The sequence below is a fragment of the Miscanthus floridulus genome, chromosome 9, assembly GCF_019320115.1.
Source record: "Miscanthus floridulus cultivar M001 chromosome 9, ASM1932011v1, whole genome shotgun sequence".
NCBI lineage: Eukaryota > Viridiplantae > Streptophyta > Magnoliopsida > Poales > Poaceae > Miscanthus > Miscanthus floridulus.
The window spans coordinates 139,909,151-139,929,729 of NC_089588.1; the positions used below are offsets into that span (position 1 = coordinate 139,909,151).

The window sequence follows — 20,579 nt, forward strand, 5'->3', positions numbered from 1 at the left end:
GGCTTGTCACCTTGAGGCGGTAGATTTGGGTGTTTGGAGAGTCACTCGTGACGGGATGAAACCCATTAAGAATCACAATAAACCCACAAAGAGTGAAGAAAAAGAAATTCATTTCAATGCTAGAGCTAAAAATTGCTTGTTTGAATCTTTTAGCATGGATGTGTTTAACCAAGTGTTCACTTGAAATACGGCATATGAAATTTGGTTAAAAATCCAAGAGCTACATGATGGCACAACTAATGTCCGTGAGCAAAAACATTGTCTAGCTAAACAAAATTATGATTCGTTTAAAATGAATGATGATGGGCTTGTTCGTGATATGTATTCTTGTTTGAATCTAATTATCATTGAGCTCCATTCAATAGGATTAACCAAGCTAGATGATGCGGACATCATGAGGAAGATCATCTCCATGCTACCACAAAAGAAATATGCAAACATCATCACCATCCTTCACAACATGGAGGACTTGAGCACCATGACTCCAGTCATAGTCATTGGCAAGATAGTGGCATTTGAAATGTCATGCAAGATGGGTCAAGAAGAAGCCTCTTCATTAAGCAAAGGTAAAGCTCTCGCATGTAGTGAGAAAAAGAAGACAAAGGGAAAGCAAGTTGAGACAAGCTTAAGCTCAAGCTCAAGCTCCTCAAGTGAAGATGAAGAAGAAGATGAGGATGATGATGAAGATTCAAGTGATTATGATCAATCTTCCTCCTCCACCTCCGACCTTGATGAAGAATCAATCAAACTTATCAACAAGGTGGAGAAGATGATCCAAAATCTCAATGTCAAGGGTGTGCCCATCCAAATTCAAGATTTCATCTTCACCAATCAAAGAAATGAGCAAAGAAAGAAAGGATGCTATGGATACGATGAGTTGGGGCACTTTGTGGAAGTTTGTCCAAACAAGCCCACACCCAAGACAAAGAAGAAGGCGTGCAAGGACAAAGCCCTCACATCAATAAGGTCATGGGATGATTCTTCAAGTGAAGAAGAAGAAGACCATCACAAGAGGCGAAGCCACAAGCACTCATCATCAAGCTCTTCTCGTGTGTGCCTTATGACACAAGGTAACAAAAGCTCATCCTCTAGTGAGAGTGATAGTGATGATGAAATGCCTTCTCTTAATGAACTTGTGCAAGAAAATCTTAAATATGCTAAGGCTTGCACTAGCCAACAAAAGAAGCTAAAAATGTTGCAAGAAAAGCTAGATAGTTCACAAGAAGCATACAAAACCTTGCTTGAACAATATGAGACATTTGCTAATCTCAATACTGAACTATCTACTAAAGTTGAGCCACTTGAGGCTAGTGCAGCAACAAATGCATGCACAATCAATGATGAGCAACTTGTAAAGAAAAATGAAAAATTAAAAGAAAAGTTAGCTAGCTCACAAGATGCTTATAAAGTTTGCTTGCTAAAATGGAAACCATGTGCAAACATTGTGATGAGCTAACAAATAAAGTTGCTAATCTTGAGGCCATTGGTACAACCCTCACCAAGGCATCTAAAAAGAAAATTTCTATCTTTAACAAGCTTAAAAAGGATGCTTCTACTTCTTGCAATGATTTATGTTTAGACTCGCCCTTGTGCAACCAAGTTTGTGTTGAGAAAGTTGTTGTAGATACATGCACACAAGAGGTTGCAATGGAGAATGAGCAACTCAAGCAAGAAGTGGCTCGCCTTACCAAGGACTTGACTCAAGTAAGAGGCAAAATGGAGCAAGCCCAGCTTCATCAAGATAACACCGTCAAGGGAGTGAAAAAACTTGATGAAGGACAAACCATGGTGTGCTACGTGTGCTAGAAGGAAGGTCACAAGTCCTATGAGTGCAAGGTGAAGAATGGGGGAGGAACTAAGAAGAAAGAGAAAAACAAAAAGGAAACAAGCAAGCTCTCCAACACCTACACCAACAAGGTGGACAAAAAGGCCTCCACACCTTATCTCTTGAAGAAGAAGAAGAATGACAAGGTGGTGGCCATCAAGGTGAACAAGCAAGCCAACAATGGGGCCAAACGCATTTGGGTGCCAAAGGAGATCATTTCCAACATGAAGAGCACCAAGAAGGTTTGGATCCTGAAAGGGAAGTGAGAAGTCCGATGGACTTTGGGGAATTTGGAGACTTTGCATAGTTTTGGGTGCATTTCATGGGGTGCATCACATTGGATCATGTCAATTGCCAAGTGGGTTAGTGAACACTATGGACCCAAATTCCCCTTCCCATGTTAGGTAACTAGATTTAATTTCTTACAATTTCAATGAGCATCTAGTTTCTTTTCATGCCTAGGTTTACATTTGCATGTTTAAATCTTTTGTCTTGCATACACTAGGTATATCTTATGGTAGGCTTGCTCAGTTTCACTCATAACCCTTGGAGCAAACCTACATGGTTTAAATTGTTTAGGAGCACGGCACATAGCTTGTTTTACAATTGTTCATCAAATATGTGCCAAAGTCCAAATTATAGATAATTTCTCCCGAATATCACCTTCGAAAATGATTCTCACATTAATGTGATGTCATCTTTCCAGTGGTATTTTTTATTCTAAAATCAATGTGCATGTCTCCTACAAGTATTTCATACTTGTGTGCACAAATTTAGGGGGAGGTTACTCTACAAGTTGGATGCTTTGAGACTAACACCTTTTCAAGCTTAACATGTGTGTAGTAGTCTCATTGCAAGGAAAATGGAGTCCCCGGAGTTAAGCATCATACTTCAAATATCCACCACTTATTGCAAGTGGTATAAATCAAATTGGTTTCCACATGTGGTATTTCTAAACCGATATCATCATGTTGATTTCACTTTGGTATTTATATGCTTTCTCCATGCATTATATAGATTAAACTCCCTTGTGCATTAATTTGCCAATTATGCATAAACTATAATTCTTCATCATATGTATGCATATATTTAGGGGGAGCTTAGTCTATATAATGTGAGAGTCAAATTTGGTAACCTATTCCACTACACATACAAAGGATCATCAAGTTTGACCCTCCCTTGTGCTATTAATGTCTTCCTTTTCAGTGTTTCATTCCAAAGGGGGAGAATTTGTAGGACCAAAAGCAAGCCCGATCATAATAATTTACAAGTGGTAATGGTCCGAGAAAGAAAGGATAGTGGATTATGGAGTTTGGGGAGGCTTAAATCCATAATGCCGCATGGGGACATTTGCATGGGCAAGATAAGTTTCCAAATATGTTTACATGTGGTATCTTTTAGCATCATATAACCTTGCCCTTTGCATTGCATCCTAGCAAGTAAATAGTTTTTAAATTCCAAAAATTTTATTATTTGCTTGTTTTGGTCGTGTTATCATCAATCACCAAAAGGGGGGAGATTGTAAGGAAAATGGACCCTAGGCCCATTTACTTTGGATTTTGGTGTTTGATGACCAACACAACCAAATTGAACTAATGAATTTGCAAGTGATTATTTTGTAGTTCAATAGGGTGCAAGACATGACTTGGACGAAGGCGACATGATGATCCCACGATCAACACCACAAGCAAGACCCTAGAAGCACAAGAGAAGACCCAAGATATCAAGCAAAGTCTAAGCACGAAGATGGGAACCAAGCCGAACGCAAGATCGCGAAGAAACGAGCTTCACAGAGGTGACCGGACGCGGCCCTTATAGCGATCGGACGCGTCCGATCAACATGCTCGGCAGCGGCAGGCGTCGGCAACAATGACCGGACACTGAGGACTTCCAGTGACTGGACGCGACGATGGCAATATTCACTGTCGCGATAATAGCTCAGCATTGACCGGACGCTGGAGGATGATCACCAGACGCAGGAACTGCAGCGTTCGATCGACTCGAGAGAGGATCCAGAGCAGCGATAGCGCGACCGAACATGTCCGATCAATAGTGACTAGACTCAGCAGTGCGTCCGATCAACGCACGCGCTCCGACGGTCAGGACAACCAGACACGTCCGATCAGAACGACAGCAGCGTCCGGTCAGTAGCAGAAAGCTAGGTTTCACCCCCAATTGCTACTTTCTCGGTGGGGCTTATAAATAGACTCCCAACCAGCCATTTGAGGATAGTGGAGCTAAGAAAACATACCAAGGGTGTTGATACACCATTTTAGTGATCTCCACTTGCATAGTGCTTAGTGATTCATTAGGTGATTAGCGTAGGTGCTTTGCGAAGTGCTTAGGTTGATTAGACCACCGCTTATGCGCTTGCTCTAGGTTTAGGCCTAGCATTTAGTGAGGTTTGCACACCTCTTACCACTCGGTGCTTGTGTGCACCATTGTTGTACATCGGAGGGGCTTGTAGTCTTGTGAGATCACATCAACCGCGTTTGTGGTGTGGCCGCCACCGTGCACCGAAGGGAACAAGGCCCGCGGCGGTTCGGTCGGAAGCTTGATAGTGAAGACGGTGGGGAGCGGTCCAGGAGAGGCTTGCCGGAAGGCACACCGTAGACCCACTTGTGCGTGGAGAAGGCCTAGGGATATCCATGGAGTTACTCGACCAGGAGCTTGGCCTTTGTAAGGGATTCCTTGTGAGGGGCTCCAACGAGGACTAGGGGGAAGCTTGCGCGCTTCTCGATACCTCGGTAAAAATACAGGAGTTGTCGATGGGAGTTTGCATATCTCTACCTTACTCTTTAGTTTCCGCATTTATATTTTTTGCATAACTTCTTTTTGTGGTAGAGAAAGCAACACACTAGCAAAACTGTAGTTGCACATTTAGATAGTTTACCTTTTTGCATAGGTTTTGCTAAGGTTAGAAAAAGAGGCCATAGTTTAGAGTTAGATTTTTAAGTTGCCTAATTCATCCCCCCTCTTAGGCATCATGGTCCCCTTTCAGGGCGCTATGCGGGTGAGCCGATGTAGGGCACTGTGCTATAGACCGGTCCCCTGTGTCTCTAGTTCACGTGCACCGGGTGCATGGAGAAGGGAGGAGGTGTGAGGAAGAGTGTGTGTGTAATAGGTTGGGTCACGGTGGCGGTGGCATGTGTCACTAACATGTGGGCCCTCTCCGTCCTTCTCGCTCGGTCGTTGTGGACGTTGTTTCGGTGCCAGGCCCATGAGTCAGAGGCAGAGAGGGGAACAGAGACCTCCAGCTGACCGATAAAAACATAGCAGGGCGTGGTCCTTGTCGAAATTAGCCTTGCCAACGACGTGCTTGCTCGAGGCTCGACGCGGATTAGCTGCCGGAGCTCCAGATACTATCCCGCGATGATTGGTGGCTTCTTCGGTCATGCTACATGCCTGCGACGGTGGTGGCGGCTCACCGTGGCGAATGCGGCGGCGCGGTGTTGGGCGTGTGTGTGTAAGGCCTCCTACGGTCAGTGGTTCACGTGTGCGTGCATGTGGTGGTGGTGCGGACACTCTAGGGGAGCAGCCACGCTCAGCCGTGCCTTGCCGATGACCATCGGCGGCAATGCATGGCTCGATGCCGGGTACTACTCCGTGGCAGGGTAACCCAGGGTGAGAAAGGGAGTTAGAAATGGAGGTGAAGGCATAAGAGGGGCTCAAGGGTGCACCTGTATCCCTAATTGGCCAACAATGCTCTATAGAGGGGAGACTCGGAGCTTGGACTTCGTGACGACGAAGGCAGTGGATTTGGGTGAAAAAGGAATGGAGCTCAAAAGGGGAAGGGAAGAGGGGACGTGTGGGGGAGATGGCGTGCTCCAGATCAAGGCAGAGCTCACAGTGGTGGTGGTTGAGGCGGAGGCTCACCGACGGGGCCTTTTATAGAACGGTGAGGTTGGTGGCGACGACAAGATCTTTTCTGCCCGCCGGCGGATATTTTCTTCTCCGCGCACGTGCTCGAGCTCGATGAGGGTTCTGGATGCTGAAATGGATGTCTCAGCGTCCCCTCATGCTCCGGTGAAGTCAGTGCTAGGTAAGGTCACGTCAATGGCACCGGCGGGGTTCCCGCACCAGCCTCTCTGATGGCGTTGACGCACTATGGAGCACAGGGGAAGAGGAGAGGGGAGATGGGTGGGTTCGAGACAGTGGTCAGCTAGCGCCTATGCACTTGTCTTCCTCAACACCGAAACGGGGCCACGGTGGGGCCGGTGCAGCGAGTGCGGACACGAGAATCATGTTGGAGAGGACGAAGCTGATGGACAGGTCCCGTATGCTAGTGAGAGAAAGGGGAGGGAAAGGGAGCTGCCGCGGCGCTGCTTGCTTGCTGGGGCGAGGGCACAGCGCCGGCCCACGTGGGGTAGAGGAAGGAGGAGGGATGGGCCACGCCCGTGGGCTAGGAGGAAAGGTGAGGGAGATTGAGCCCGATATGGTTTTCTTATTTATGAATTGCATTTTCTTTTTTTTTCCAGCATTTATTTAGAGCCTTTTTGAATGCTCTCTAAATTTGAATTCAAAGGATTTTTTAACGGATTGTACCACCATAAGTTCAACAAGCAAAACACAACACATCACATGTGTAACTTCTCAAAATCTATTTGCGTCAAGAACAATCCTACACCATTAATTTTGATTTATTTATAGGAAAAGTTCAAATCTTTACTGATTTTCAAAACATGGTGAAAATTTAGGGTGTTACACCGCGCGGGTATAAAAGGGGGGATGGTTAGGGTTTAAAACCCTAACCGCCCAGCCACCACCTGGGCGCCGCCGCTCTCTGGCACAGGGCCGGATGACGTCCCTTCCTGCTGCTAGCGGCCGAGCGCCACGGTCGCTGCCTGCTACTGCTGCTACTAGCCGTCGCCGCTGCTTGCTACTACTGCTGCTGCTACTAGCTGCCTCTGCTTGCTGCTGCCGACCGCCAGCACCAGCACCTGGCTGGCTGGGGCCGCCAGGGCCAGGCCATGGCACGGGACGCAGCCGGCTGGGGCCAAGCCGCAGCAGCAGCCGTCGGCCACCACAGCGCCATGGCCCGGAGCAACCACCACCACCAGGGCCCGATGTTGCCACTGCTGATGTGTGTCACCACCGTATTGTCCCGCCTCGTCCACTCCTCCCATGGCGTGCTCGAGCCGAGGCTCTTGCTCCAGCCATGGAGACTGGCCGGCAGGGCGGACCCCGCTTATCTCTGGCGAGCTCCGGCCGCAAGGATTGTCGCTGCAAGCCGGGAACACCGGATCCGCCGCCACCGGCCCATCCCAGGCCACTCAGAGGCGGGGAACCGCCCCCTTCTTGTTAGAGGAGTAGGGGTACCTGGCTCTGCACTACTGGAGGCGCATGCTTTGCCGAGGGCCTCTGGCCCTCGGCAAAGCACGAGAAACCCTCGGCAAAGGCTTTGCCGAGGGCTGCCCTCGGCAAAGACCCCTCGGGGAATTTTTAGACGGCGAAGGGGACTTTGCCGAGGGCCCTTTATCGGGCACTCGGCAAAGCCTTTGCCGAGGGCCAGGATGGCCCTCGGCAAAGAAAAGACGCCGTCAGATGCCGGCGCCGTTGGCGGTTTCTTTGCCGAGGGCCGACCCTCGGCAAAGAAATGGTTTTTTTTAATTTGTTTGCCGAGGGCCGACCCTCGGCAAATAAAAGTTTTTATTTTTTTTAATCTTTGCCGAGGGCCTCCTCTATGGCCCTCGGCAAAGAAATTTTCAGGATTTTTTAAAAATTCTTTGCCGAGGGCCGGCCCTCGGCAAAGAAATGGTTTTTTTTGAATTTTTTTAACCCTTTGCCGAGGGCCTACTCCCTGGCCCTCGGCAAAGAAATTGGCAGGATTTTTTAAAAATTCTTTGCCGAGGGCCGGCCCTCGGCACAGAAATGGTTTTTTTGAATTTTTTTAACCCTTTGCCGAGGGCCTCCTCCCTGGCCCTCGGCAAAGAAATTGGCAGGATTTTTTCCAAAAAATCTTTGCCGAGGACTATTGTTTGGGCCCTCGGCAAAGGACACTTCTTTGCCGAGGGCCTTGGTCATTGCCCTCGGCAAAGAGGCAGAAATTTAAATTTTTTTTTTGTTTTTTGCATTCCATCGACACAAGCATTTCATATATATACATATATATATATCACACAGAACCCATTTTCTCACAATATATCACAACCATAATTGTGAACCACAAATCACAATATATTACAACGACAAGTCACATGTTCATCATCATTCACATGTTTATTACGACAAGTTAATAAAATCCAAGCACAAGTCACAACCATAAATCACAAATCACGCTAAAGTCCAACCACATCACCTAGCACGAGTCCTCATCAAGCTAGCCTATGAGACGATGGTGAAGGAAAAGCAGGATCACCCAGTGACGCACTAGCGGGTTGATTGGAACCCACGGACTGAAGCTGCACAAAGGAGCAGAGATTGCATGTGTGAGTAATCCGGGAAAACAGTTTTGAAACTTAGAGATTGCATCTAGTATTGTAGGAATACAAAAAGATTAGACTCAATTGAAAATTTTGGCAGCACCTCCCCTGCACGGGGAGGTTTCCAAAACCAGCAAGAAACGACGGCACGAACGCCGACATCCACAACGGCACGAACGCCGACATCCACAACGGCACGAAGGCCGACATACATGCAAAGCACAAGCGAAAAGTGAACTTTCATACTTACAGGAGTAGCTGCAGGAGTAGGAGGTGGAGGAGCTAAAAACTGCACAGGTACACCCGATGCTTGCCCAAGACTTTGCATGATCACCATCATCTCCGCCATCTGCTTCTGCGCGGCCTCGAACACGACCTTCTGGGCCTGCAGCTGTGCGGTCAGCTCCACGTTCTGCTCTTGACTTTGCCTTTTTGTTTCTCGCAGCTCAGCCTGCAATATTTCACTCCAATGTATTAGTAATGCAAATCTAATTTAGGTGTTTAAATATGTACGTATGATGAGTAAAACAGGAATTACCTGGAGTGCTTGGACCTGCTGCAGTGCTGGAGACGGCCGTGGACGTATGGGCTGGCTAGAGCTCGTGCTCCGTGCTCGGATAGCGTCGAGGGAGGGAACAGTGGTGGAGTCGATGGCGCCGTCTGCAATCCACAGCCGCCCGTGCTTCTTGCCTCCTCCGAGCCTCATGATCGCCTCTGCATCAATGGGCTTAGTGCGCACATTGTAATCTTCCCCATAGATCCCCCTTACCGTTGACGTGTACTCTTGGACTTTAGTGTACATGTTCGGGTCGGAGTACACCTGGGGCGGGGCAGTCGGGTCGAAGGAGACAGAGGACGACGCCCTGCCCATGTGAGACATAGCCCATGCAGAGAACTCCGAGATCTCCTCGCCCGGGTGCGTAGCCTCCTGCGAGAAAGACGGGAAGATGGTGAGAAATCAAATAGAATTGAGCGTCAAAATAAATGAAAGAAATCACTTACGTATGCTTGTTTGTATCCGGGGAGGCTACGACTGCCTTGATGGTGAGTTGGACCTTGCCTCATCAGACGCTGTTCCCGCTGCCTCTCGTGCGTGTCAACAAAGTCCTGTGATAACCACTTGTCCACGATCATGGCCCAGCACTCAGGATACGATCGGCACCACCAGGGAATCACCTACAAGTCATCGAGTATTTGACATATAAGAAGAAATTGAACCTACTTAATATCAGAACGAATCATTATGAATGTTATTCGCCTACCTCGAGGTACTGGTCCCGGGTCAGCGTAATCCGTCTTGCTTGAGGCTTGGGGAGGAACTGCCTAAGTACCGACCTGTAGTAGTCTATGTGGGCCTGGACGCGCCCATGGTGGTGCATCTCGGTGACGTACTTCCTACAAGCTGCGGCAGCCGCCCGATCCGCCTGGGCCTCAAGTCCTTCTTCGGCCTTGAAATATTTCTGCATACAAAACCAATGTATCCATTCATTATTTCAATAAAAGATTTAACCAATGAATGCGATGTATTAAGCAATGTTGTGCGAGAGAGACTTACCCAAAACTCCACCAATACTCGCTCCTGCTTGTTGCGGTAAGTGTCATCCGTGACCAGTGCGTACCTGTCCCAGTTGGAGGCCGGCTCCCGCACCACCGGCTCTTCGGACAGTTGCACAATGCCGGGGTACCATTTCCTGCACAAAACACCAAGGATGCTCGCGGGGGTGCGTGCTGGAGTACCCGACAAAACCAACCAGGCCCTGCACAAGTGATTAAGAAAATTTATCAGTTTCTCTTAAGATTTCCAACATATCTTATGAAGTGGTTATGATAACATCCATAGTTACTTACCTCTTTGCCATAGGCCGTATCACTGAGCGGTTGTGAGGAAGTGGAACCGGAGGGAGGCTCGCGGGACCTCGCTCGTAGAGAGTCCGGGTAGCGGTACCCTCTCCCTCGCCCTCGAGCGCCTTGCCTCCCTCGCCCTCGAGTGCCTTGCCTCCCTCGCCCTCGAGCGCCTCGTCTCCCTCGCCCGTCTGCTGACCCCTCTCGTCCTCCGACGAGGATGAGGCCGTGGCCGTCACGTGCTCCTCCTCTAGCACCTCGTCACATGTCGTGGGAGGAGACCGCTGCCTCCTGCGGCGGCTGCCCCTGGTCCTCCTCTCGTCACCTCCTGCGGACGCTACCCCGGACGACGACCCCTCACCTCGAAGGAGAGGGCGGTCTCTCCCGTAAACCGAGGGCGTGTCACGGCGTGGACGTCTGCTCGCCATCTTTGTCCAATCACCTGCAATCACAAAGAATGAACAAGACTAATTAGTACATATATTAGAAATAGATTCAAAATATATAAACAAAACATAAATTAAAAAACCATAGTATTACATGTATTAGGAATAATCTTCATCATTGGGATCATAGGTCTCATCATCACTATCAAAATTGTCCAAATGGGCAACACTATCCGAAGGTTCTATGTTGTCATCGTCGTCATTGCCTAGAAGTAATCGCTCAAGCATTGCTATGTCCTTGGCATTTACCACCACATCTCCATCGACCTCGTCATCAACCGTTTCGTTGTCTACTTCCATTTCGATTGCTTCGGGTAAGACTATCTCAAATGTGCCTGGTAGCCCATCTTCTTGATAGAACTGTCCATCATATGTGTTTGTGTTGAAGTTGTAATCATCATCGTTTGGGGCAGGTAGTTTACCATGTGGAGATACCTGGTGCACAATAGCCCAACCCTTAAGATCCTCTTTGTCTTGGTTGGCGTATCGAGTATAATACACTTGCACGGCCTGTTGAGCCACAATGTAGACATCTTTTCCAGGATAGATGGAATCTTCTCGAATCTCCACTAGCCCAAGATGAGGGGTTCGTCTCGTTGATCGAGGATTAAACCAGTGGCATTTGAACATGACAGGTTTAAGAGGTTCGTCTCCATAAAATGAGAGTTCATAGATTTCCTCAACTCTACCATGATAGTCGAGGCCATCAGTGCCGGACGTACAAACTCCGCTATTTGTGGTTTTTCGTTTGGGCCGAATCTGCTCGTAACTTGTTGTGTGGAAGCGATATCCGTTCACGTCATAGCCGGTAAATGACTTCACCCTAACATCACAGCCGTTTGCAACCTGTTTCAACTCGTCGCTCATGGACGAATTGGTCTGGGCCTGCAAGGTGAATCATGATAGATCGTTATATTAATCAAACGTACGATCACCTTGGACGATCGAACGTACGAGCTAAATTGGACATTACCTTTTGTTTGAACCAAGAAATGAAATCAGGCCTCCCTGCTCCCACACCCCGCGAAACAAGGGTGTCTTGTTCATGCGAGGTAGGATCCCTTGATTGATGCCAGAATTCACGAACAAATTCCCTGTCCAAACGAGAATCAATGGGGTTGGATGCAGAATAGTGATGGCATATTGAAATAAGTTCGTTGAGAACTTACTTGATGAACGGCTGCACCTCGGTAAGGTTATTCAACACATATAGCATGATACTGCGCCACTCTTCATTTCCCAATAGCTTTGGGGTTGATCCACTTGCGCTGCCGAGTTGGCCTTGGAAAAGGCTCAGGGTCGATTCATTTTCGCCAGTATTGTAACAAGAGGGTGGATTATGATTGCTAGGAAGGTTCGGCTTGTAGTATAGCATTGTGAAGTTTGCCACCTCCTCCCGAAGGCATGCCTCTGCAATGGAAGCCTCAATTCTGGCTTTATTTGTACATTTTTTGCGAAGAGTCTTTAGACATCACTCGATCGGATACACCAACGGGCCTGCACGGGCCCCCCCAAACGTGCCTCGGACGGGAGGTGCACAATCAGATGTTGCATCGGCAAGAAGAAGCCGGTTGGAAAGATCTTCTCCAGCTTACAAAGCAACACAGGTGCCGCTTTTTCCAAGTCCTGAGCGATGGTCCGAGATATCTCCTTGGCACAAAGCTGGCGGAAGAAAAAGCTCAACTCTGGCAGCACTTGCCAGACATGCTCAGGGACATAGCCTCGGACCATCGCCGGAAGAAGCCGCTCAATCCATATGTGGTAGTCATGACTCTTCATCCCGTTGACTCGCAGAGTGCCTAAGTTCACTCCCCTGCTAATATTCGCTGCATATCCATCTGGAAACATTAACATCTGCATCCATTTTAGTACCTCCCTCCTTTGATCAATCTGCAAGACGAAATTGACCTTAGGCCTTTTCCAGTTCTTATTTCGGCCACTAGGAGGCTGCATCGCTTGATTCGGTCTATCGCACAACGTCACTAGGTCCACTCTAGCCTTAACGTTGTCCTTAGACTTGTTAGTGTCCATGAGAGTTCCCCAAAGTGCCTCGGCGATATTCTTTTCAGTGTGCATTACATCAATGTTATGTGGCAAAAGAAGGTCATCGAAATAGGGGAGCCTCGTCAAGCCGGATTTATGAGTCCACATATGTTCCTCACCATATCCCACAAAACCACCTTCTTCATTGGGCACGAGAGCATCTATCTAAACACGAACCTCGGCACCAGTCGTCAAGTGAGGTTTAGGGTCTGTCACTTTGACACCTTTCATAAAGCTGTTGATGTCTTCTATAAATTCATGGTTTAGAGGGAGGAACTGACGATGCTGGTCGAACGACGAATACTTGCCACCCTTCTTCAACCAAATGAACCTCACGGCTTCCTTGCATACTGGGCATGGGAACTTCCCGTGAACACACCAGGCGGCGAATAACCCATACGCCAGGAAGTCATGCAGGGAGTAGTGGTACCAAACATGCATTTTGAAGCTTGTCTTTGTAGCTCGATCGTATGTCCATACCCCCTTCTCCCAGGCGTGGATCAATTCATCAATCACAGGCTCCATGAACACACCCATATTACTCCCCGGGTGTCCAGGAATTATCAACGACAAGAATACGTTATGCCGTTGAAAGGAGATGCCGGGAGGGAGATTGAGGGGGATAACAAAAACGGGCCAGCATGTGTATGGGGCAGCCATCATTCCATAAGGATTGAACCCATCTGTTGCCAGCGCGACACGTACATTACGAGCCTCAGCTGCTTTGTCACGATGTTTGTCATTGAAATACATCCATGCTTCAGCATCAGACGGATGTACCATCTTCCCAAGATTGTACCGTTTGCCATCTTTGTGCCATGTCATCTGTTTCGCGGATTCCTCAGTCATGAATAGCCGTTGGATCCTTGGTAGGAAAGGAAGGTGACGTAGCACTCTCACGGGGATCGAAAGCTGCTTCTTCTGACCATCACCAGAGTCTACCTCTAGGTACCTGGAGGATTTACACTTCGAACAGTAATTTGCATCCTTATGTTCTTTCCTAAATAGGACGCACCCCTTCGGACAAACATGTATCTTGTCATACGGCATCTTAAGCATACGAAGGAGTTTCTCTGCCTCGTACAAGTTCGTCGGCAAAGTGTGCTTCTCCGGTAGCATGGTGCCAAACACGGCCAACATCTTATCGAAGCCTTCTCGACTCAGGTTTAACTCGGCCTTCAACCCCATTACGTGTCCAATCACATCTAGCTGAGAAATCTTTGTACGCTCGTGAAGGGGTTTCTGTGCTGAGTCCAACATTTTGTAGAAGTCCTTTGCGGATTCCTCCATCTCCTCCTTCTCATGTCGTTCAGCGAAGTGAGCTTGGTGGGCGTCATCTAGCATGTCTGCTACCCCGGCATCATCATCAAAAGCCTCGAGGCGTGCTCTCACCACCTCCGCTCTTATACGATCTGCTTCACCATGGTAGATCCACTGCTGGTAGCCAGGCATATAACCATTGAACACAAGATGTCTACCCATGGTCTTCTCGTCTACTTTTCTCCTGTTGTCACATTTGCTGCAGGGACACCAAACTAGAGAATGTCCTCCTGCTCCTGGGCCAAATGCATGTTTCAAGAAACCATCTGTCCCCTTCACCCATTCATAGTCGTAGTCACTCTCGCTTCTCCAGCCCGTGTACATCCACTAACGGTCCTCCATCCTTTAACATTTACAGCATAGAGTATCATGACCATCAATTGCATCTACGCGGTGTTCCTACTATCTAATAGGTGAGGATAGGTCCTAATCCCACCCGCGGATGCGTAGATGAGGTCAGTTTCCATGCTCTGCTCCTCTCCGAGACAGAATTTCGGCAGCACCTCCCCGCTGTTCTCCCGATACACGTCCTGCAAGGGAGAGTGTGTATCCGGAGAACAACAGGGAGGTGTTGCCGAAACTCCTTCCCAGACCGGAGCGGACCATGGAAACTAACCCATCAACGCATCCACGGGCTGTCCAAAAAATGTGGACAATCCGAAATAGATACGGTCGCAGATACGCAAAGATCTGCATACCAACGACCGTATCTCTTTCGGACGGGAGACGCCTAACTGGGTTACGCGTGGGCTACGACAGACATGCGCAAAAAGAGGTTATGCCTAACTAGGAGTTCGGCCAGGGCGGTGGAGGTAGTGGCGGGAGCGCGACGTTGATGTTGTAGGCGAAGCTAGCCGGCCAATTATCTGCTCCGGTGCTGCGGTTCAAGAGCGGAGGGGCCCCACGGCGCGCGGCCATGGTGTCACCGCCTCCGTTCCATGGCAGCGCGAGTGGCGCCGGTGGCATGTGCGGCCTCTGCGGGGTTGGCAATGCCACCCCCATGCGCCTGACGAACATGGCCGGGCCATGCTCCGGGCAGACGCCGGGGGCGAACTGCAGTGGACTCCGGGCGCGGCGACGAACAACGACCACCCCTCTCTCCAGTGCGGATCCTGTGGAAGCGACGAGGAGGGGTCCTGTGAAGGTGGATTTCGCAGATCGCGCGGCAAACTGCGCCCTGCAGCATGTAGTGGCGAAGGCCTCCGGCATGGTGTCCGCGAATCATAGTGGTCTCCACGGTGTCGGTGATGGAATCCACCATGGCATTCATGGAAGGTAAAGGAGTCATCATCTTTTACCTTGCTTTGGAAGGCGCTTACAACTCCGGCGAGTCCTCTGGCGATCCCGCCGTAGCGGTGTGAAGTCGCGTGCGTGATAACATGTTGAGCGAAAAAGTATCGATGGATGAAAAGTGACTGATGAACAATGTTTGTACATATATACAAGCCCATTGGGCGGTTGCCTGTTGGTGAAAAGGTACCTTTCTATGCCTATTCTGGAACTGTCATTAGCAGTTGCTAATGATGAGATTAACATAAATTGATCACTAAATAATAAATCTTAACAGTTATATAGCTGCAGAAGTAAGACAAGTAAACATCATTGATGCTCTACTAATAATATTTCCAAGAAGTGCTATACATACATACATACATACATACATACATACATACATACATACATACATACATACATACATACAAACATGCATGCATGCATGCATGCATGCATACATACATACATACATACATACATACATACATACATGCATGCATGCATGCATGCATACATGCATACATACATACATACGACAGGTAAGCATCATTGATGCTCGATCTCTACCCAGGCCAATCGTTGTCATGGACCACTAGCTCACGGGTCACAACATTTTTCTTCCTGCGTGCTGCATACATGTGAAGAGCTTTGACGTCATATGTTTTTGGTGCTCGTTCATCAACCATGCATGCCGACTGTTGTGACTGATCGTTGTGGCTGCATTGATGTCCTCGACGATACTGTCTGTATGTATGCATGCATGGTTGGCGGCACGCAGCTGTACAACATATTGGCGTGATCGATCGAGCTAGATTTTATTGTACTACTACGTAGCACCAACCATAGAATTGATTGCACATGCACCAAGTAAGACCAAACTGACATAAATGTGGTCACAAGCAAACCGGTTAGGCTAGTCTCAGTGGGTTTCATCAGCATATTTAATAAGGTGCCACATCAGCAAAAAAAAAAAAAAGGTGACATGGTAAGAGAATTAATAGGGGAGAGAAGAAATGAGTTTCGTGCGGATGGAACTCCGTTGGCACTATTTCCAATCTATGAAACTGCATTGAGAGTGAAGGGTTTCATCCCAAATATGTTTTGACCAATCTCAATATAGCAATTTAATGTTGTGGCTAGCTTATGAAATTGTGAGATGACACTATGCATTGAGAGAGGTTGTTTCATCCCACAAATCAAGACAGTAAAGCTGACATGGCACTCTTAGAAGCTGGGAGATGAAACTCCCCACTGAGACTGGCCTTAGATGCTGAGATTCTGTGCGCCACAGGAATAATTGATATATTATTAGGGTACCCTTATCTTTTTGTTTTCCTCAAAGAGCTATCTCGGACAAGAGTAATAGCTGTGTACATCCCTGGTTGATGTAGAGGCTGGAGAAAAAATCCCGGACATGAGTGCATTTGTTCTATCTTTCTGTTTGCCCTAGAGAGCTATCTTTGCTCAAATCAACTCGTACACACAATTCTATCAGTTTGTAGTCTAAAGCAACACAAATGTTAGCTTGCTCGGCTCAAATCAGCTGATGCCCAAAACTCTATCTCTTTGTAGCCTAACGCAATGGTATGGATACGTGGAGAGTGTAACTGAATCTATGATGACCAGTCAGTGGTTAACTCATCTTAATTATCTTTCACTATCTACTAAATAGCAAGCGCCCTTACAAAATCATATGCATTTTATAGCCTAAATTGTGATGAGTATTTATCTGAATTTCTCTACTCATGCACATATCTAGGATGAAAACTGCTGGGAATGATAGGAGAAGCTTAGATTGTTTTAAGTTTCACATCTCACCTGCATTAGAGTTTACCCTGTACGATAATATAATTCTATAAGGGCAACTGTGCATGCATTTATAAGTGCCTGCGTCTATATTGGCGTTTCACAAAAAATATAATTATATATTTATTTTGCCCGTAGCAACACATGTGCATTAAATTAGTATTAAAAATTGTGTATCATATATTTTGTCTTGACTTATGAGTCAAACTTAAGTTATCTATGATGATAAATTTTTTTCATCATAGATAACTTAAGTTTGACTCATATTTCTATTTATTCACAGTAATTTTTTAATAAGACGAGAGGTCAAAGGTATATAAAGAAATCAACAGTGACTTACATTTTAAAACAAAGAGATTACTTCAATAGTCAAACCTTATAATATTCAACCAACAATTATTGGACCCAGGAAATATAGATTTACTTATCTGAAAGTAATATCATTAGATTCATATTTGAAAGTATTTTCTTATCGCTATGGCCCTGTTCGCTTGAACTTATCAGCCGTACTGTTTCAGCCAGAAAACGGTGTTTTTCTCTCACAACAAATCAGCCATACAAATCAGTTGGAGCCAAAATAAGTCCTGCGAACAGAGCGATGATTTATCATGGTTAAGGCTTGATTTTATAGCAACTTGTTTACTGAAGATCAGAAGATGTGAAGATTTCTTGTGATGATGACCACACAGCCGCCGCCGGCAACAGACTGATTTTTGAAGAAACATTGCCTAATCAGCTTAATACCTTCACCGAGCTAGGGGTGCACCAACAAGGCTCTTCAGTTCGGAGCAAGATAGTGTATGTATATATCATGTGTGTGTGTGTGTGTGTGTGTGTGTGTGTGTGTGTGTGTGTGTGGTTGGCGTGGTAGCTGTAAATCTTGCCGTGAGTGAGAGATATGGGGTAGCCCCAACCATGTGGGGTATGTGCATCAAGGCCAAAGCTAGTATACATGCATAAACGTTGTCGTAAAGCGCAATTGGTCAATGTTATTTAAATGACCGTGCCTGCACGATAGGAACTGACGCTCTATAAGAGGAGCGTCGTGAAGGCTGTGCTTCTTCTGCCCTGCTCGCTGTAAGTATTCTTTTCTCTTTCCTCATTTGGATCTCTTATTACTAACCCTGAATATATGCTTGTCTCATTAGCAGATTACGTTCAATTCTGATTATATGCTAGCTAGCATGCAGTTTCGTTCTCTTGCATGTTTCACTCTTCACCATTTCCTACATTCCCTTAATTTTGTGCAGTGCTTCTTGCAGCAAGCTACATACTTGCGTTCAGCTTGGTGGTCGGAGCTAGCAGCGCATATATGGAATCCACATCCACTGCTGCATGGGCGGGACCTTACGAGCTTCAGCTGGCGATGAACTGGACCGCTGAAGAAGCACCAGCTGATGATGCTCAAGAAGTGTGGGCTCCTGCCGTTGGCCACCCTTTGCAGTATGCGTCCATCGCTGACATATTTGGTTCCTCCTGCAGCCTCCAACCGTATGTCGTCCCTGCTAGCAGCTACTCTAGCGGAGGGCAGCAGCAACTGGTTGAGTACAACTACTACAACTACTATGCTGCGGCCGCACAGCACCATGATCCAGATCCTATGGAGACCTATATGAATAGCCCTGAGAAGCTGTTCCAGCAAAGACAGAAGGAGTTCATGGATGATGCCAAATTGATGAAAACGAAGATGCATAGGTACCCTCCAAGCATTCAAGCTCTCGGCGATTGGTGTACTGTGCCCAAGGTCGTGGCCATCGGCCCTTACTACCACCCCCAAGACCACCTCCAGAAGGCGGAGAAGATGAAGCATGTGGCTGCGCAGTACTGCATCCAGGAGTACAAAAAGTTCAACAACAACGATTCCGGCCTCTCGGTCCGGGACATGTATGAAGCGGTGGTCTCCGTCGCCGCGAAAATCGATGCCCGCGGCCTCTACGACAAGGACGTGATGGCAGGTATCGGCTATGAGGACGACTTCCTACCTATGATGTTCTATGACGCCTGCTTCTTGGTGATATACATGCTTAGGAAGTCGGGCACGCCGTTCGACCCGGACCTGTACGATTTCTTCGAGTCCAACGACAATGACATCGCTCATGACATCATGCTGCTTGAGAACCAGATCCCCTTGCAGGTGGTGGACGCCGTCATGAACATGTGCACGGCCGATCCCTTGGAGAGAATGAAGAGGTTCATTGCTATGTGGCGGGAAGATGGCTTTCTGCAAGACCGGGTACCCCGTGAATTGCCTCGTGTTGACTGGGACAAAGACTACTACAATAAAGCACCGCATCTCCTTGGCCTCCTCCGATTCTACGCTGTAGGAAAAAGAAGCAGGAAACCACCCAAGGTGACACGTTCAGATATAGAGAAAATGGAATCAATATCAATTTCAGCCGGTGCCATCGAGCTTGCCGAAATGGGCATCTTCCTCACAGCCAACGAAACAACGGAGCTCCCAGACATGGGCATCGCCAGGAAGTGGATCATCTTCGCCGAGCTCTCCATGGCGCCGCTGTCTCTCAACGATGCACGTGCAAGCTGGCTCGTCAACATGGCGGCTCTCGAGCTATGCATGACTCCAGATTTTTTTGATGCCAAGGCGGAATTTGTAGACTCTGCTGTCTGCTCGTACCTCCTCCTCCTGTGCATGTTGATGCATCGGGAGGAGGACGTGCATGAGCTGCGAACCAAGGGTATCCTGCGAGGAGGAGCAGGGCTCAACAACAAGAAGACACTCGACTTCTTCACCAGCCTGCAGAGCCTGCGCAAAGGACGCTGCTATGCCCGCGCCATGGTAGAGATCCAGAATTACAGGAACAAGAGGCCGTGGATCAAGGTGTACGCGTTTCTTTACAACAACTGGAAGTACATCGTCGCGATTGGCTCCGGCTTTGGTGGATTTATCGGTATCATAACGGCGCTCATGAAACTCAAGGGCGCCCATTGATACGAGAGAGATGCATGCATGTAGTATTTCCCTGGTAACTAATTAATACAGTAATTAGTTATTCCCTGTAATAACGAGCCAACTCGGCTCGGCTCGGCTCGTTAACGTAACGAGCTAAATGTTAGGCTCAGCTCAGCCTGCGAGCCAGCTCGAGCTGGCTCGTTTAGCTCGTGAGCCAACCATTCAATCAGCATCTAAGGAACAACCAAACGAAACAAGTAGCGACAACTGCACATACACAGAAGCAACCACCACTACTGGAACACGCGTACTTTGCCGAGGGCCTGAGGCTTTGCCGAGGGCCAAATCTCGGGCACTTGGCAAAGACACTCTTTGCCGAGGGCCAGCCACAGGAGCCCTCGGCAAAGAACGGCCCTCGGCAAAGAGGCCTTTGTCGAGGGTACGGCCCTCGGCAAAGACAGGCCCACGGCAAATCAAATCTTTGCCGAGGGCCTCGGCCCTCGGCAAAGATGCCCTCGGCAAATTAGGCCCGTTGGGTCACGGCGGCCATTTCCCCTCAAGCTTTGCCGAGGGCCACCCGTTAGGCCCTCAGCAAAGGTTTTTTTTAAGTCTTTGCCGAGGGCCCCAGACCAGGCCCTCGGCAAAGATTTTTTTAAAACCAGTTTTTCGGCCAAATTTTTTTTTTATAA

The 20,579-nt window shown here is 47.9% G+C and overlaps 1 protein-coding gene across 3 annotated transcripts; it reads left to right on the forward strand.

Moving 5' to 3' along the window:
* Positions 1 to 17,919: 17,919 nt before the first annotated feature.
* LOC136483115 (UPF0481 protein At3g47200-like) lies at positions 17,920 to 20,145 on the forward strand. 3 transcript variants are annotated; one of them, XM_066480215.1, is made up of 2 exons: positions 17,920 to 18,056; positions 18,230 to 20,145. In XM_066480215.1, exon 2 carries the CDS (start codon positions 18,292 to 18,294, stop codon positions 19,927 to 19,929), a length of 1,638 nt encoding a protein of 545 aa, XP_066336312.1. In that variant the 5' UTR covers positions 17,920 to 18,056; positions 18,230 to 18,291; the 3' UTR covers positions 19,930 to 20,145. The 3 variants fall into 3 exon arrangements, with proteins under 3 accessions (XP_066336312.1, XP_066336313.1, XP_066336314.1); XM_066480216.1 differs by having other exon boundaries at positions 17,926 to 18,056; positions 18,242 to 20,145; XM_066480217.1 differs by lacking the exon at positions 17,920 to 18,056 and having other exon boundaries at positions 18,067 to 18,390; positions 18,462 to 20,145.
* The last annotated feature ends 434 nt before the right edge of the window (positions 20,146 to 20,579 follow it).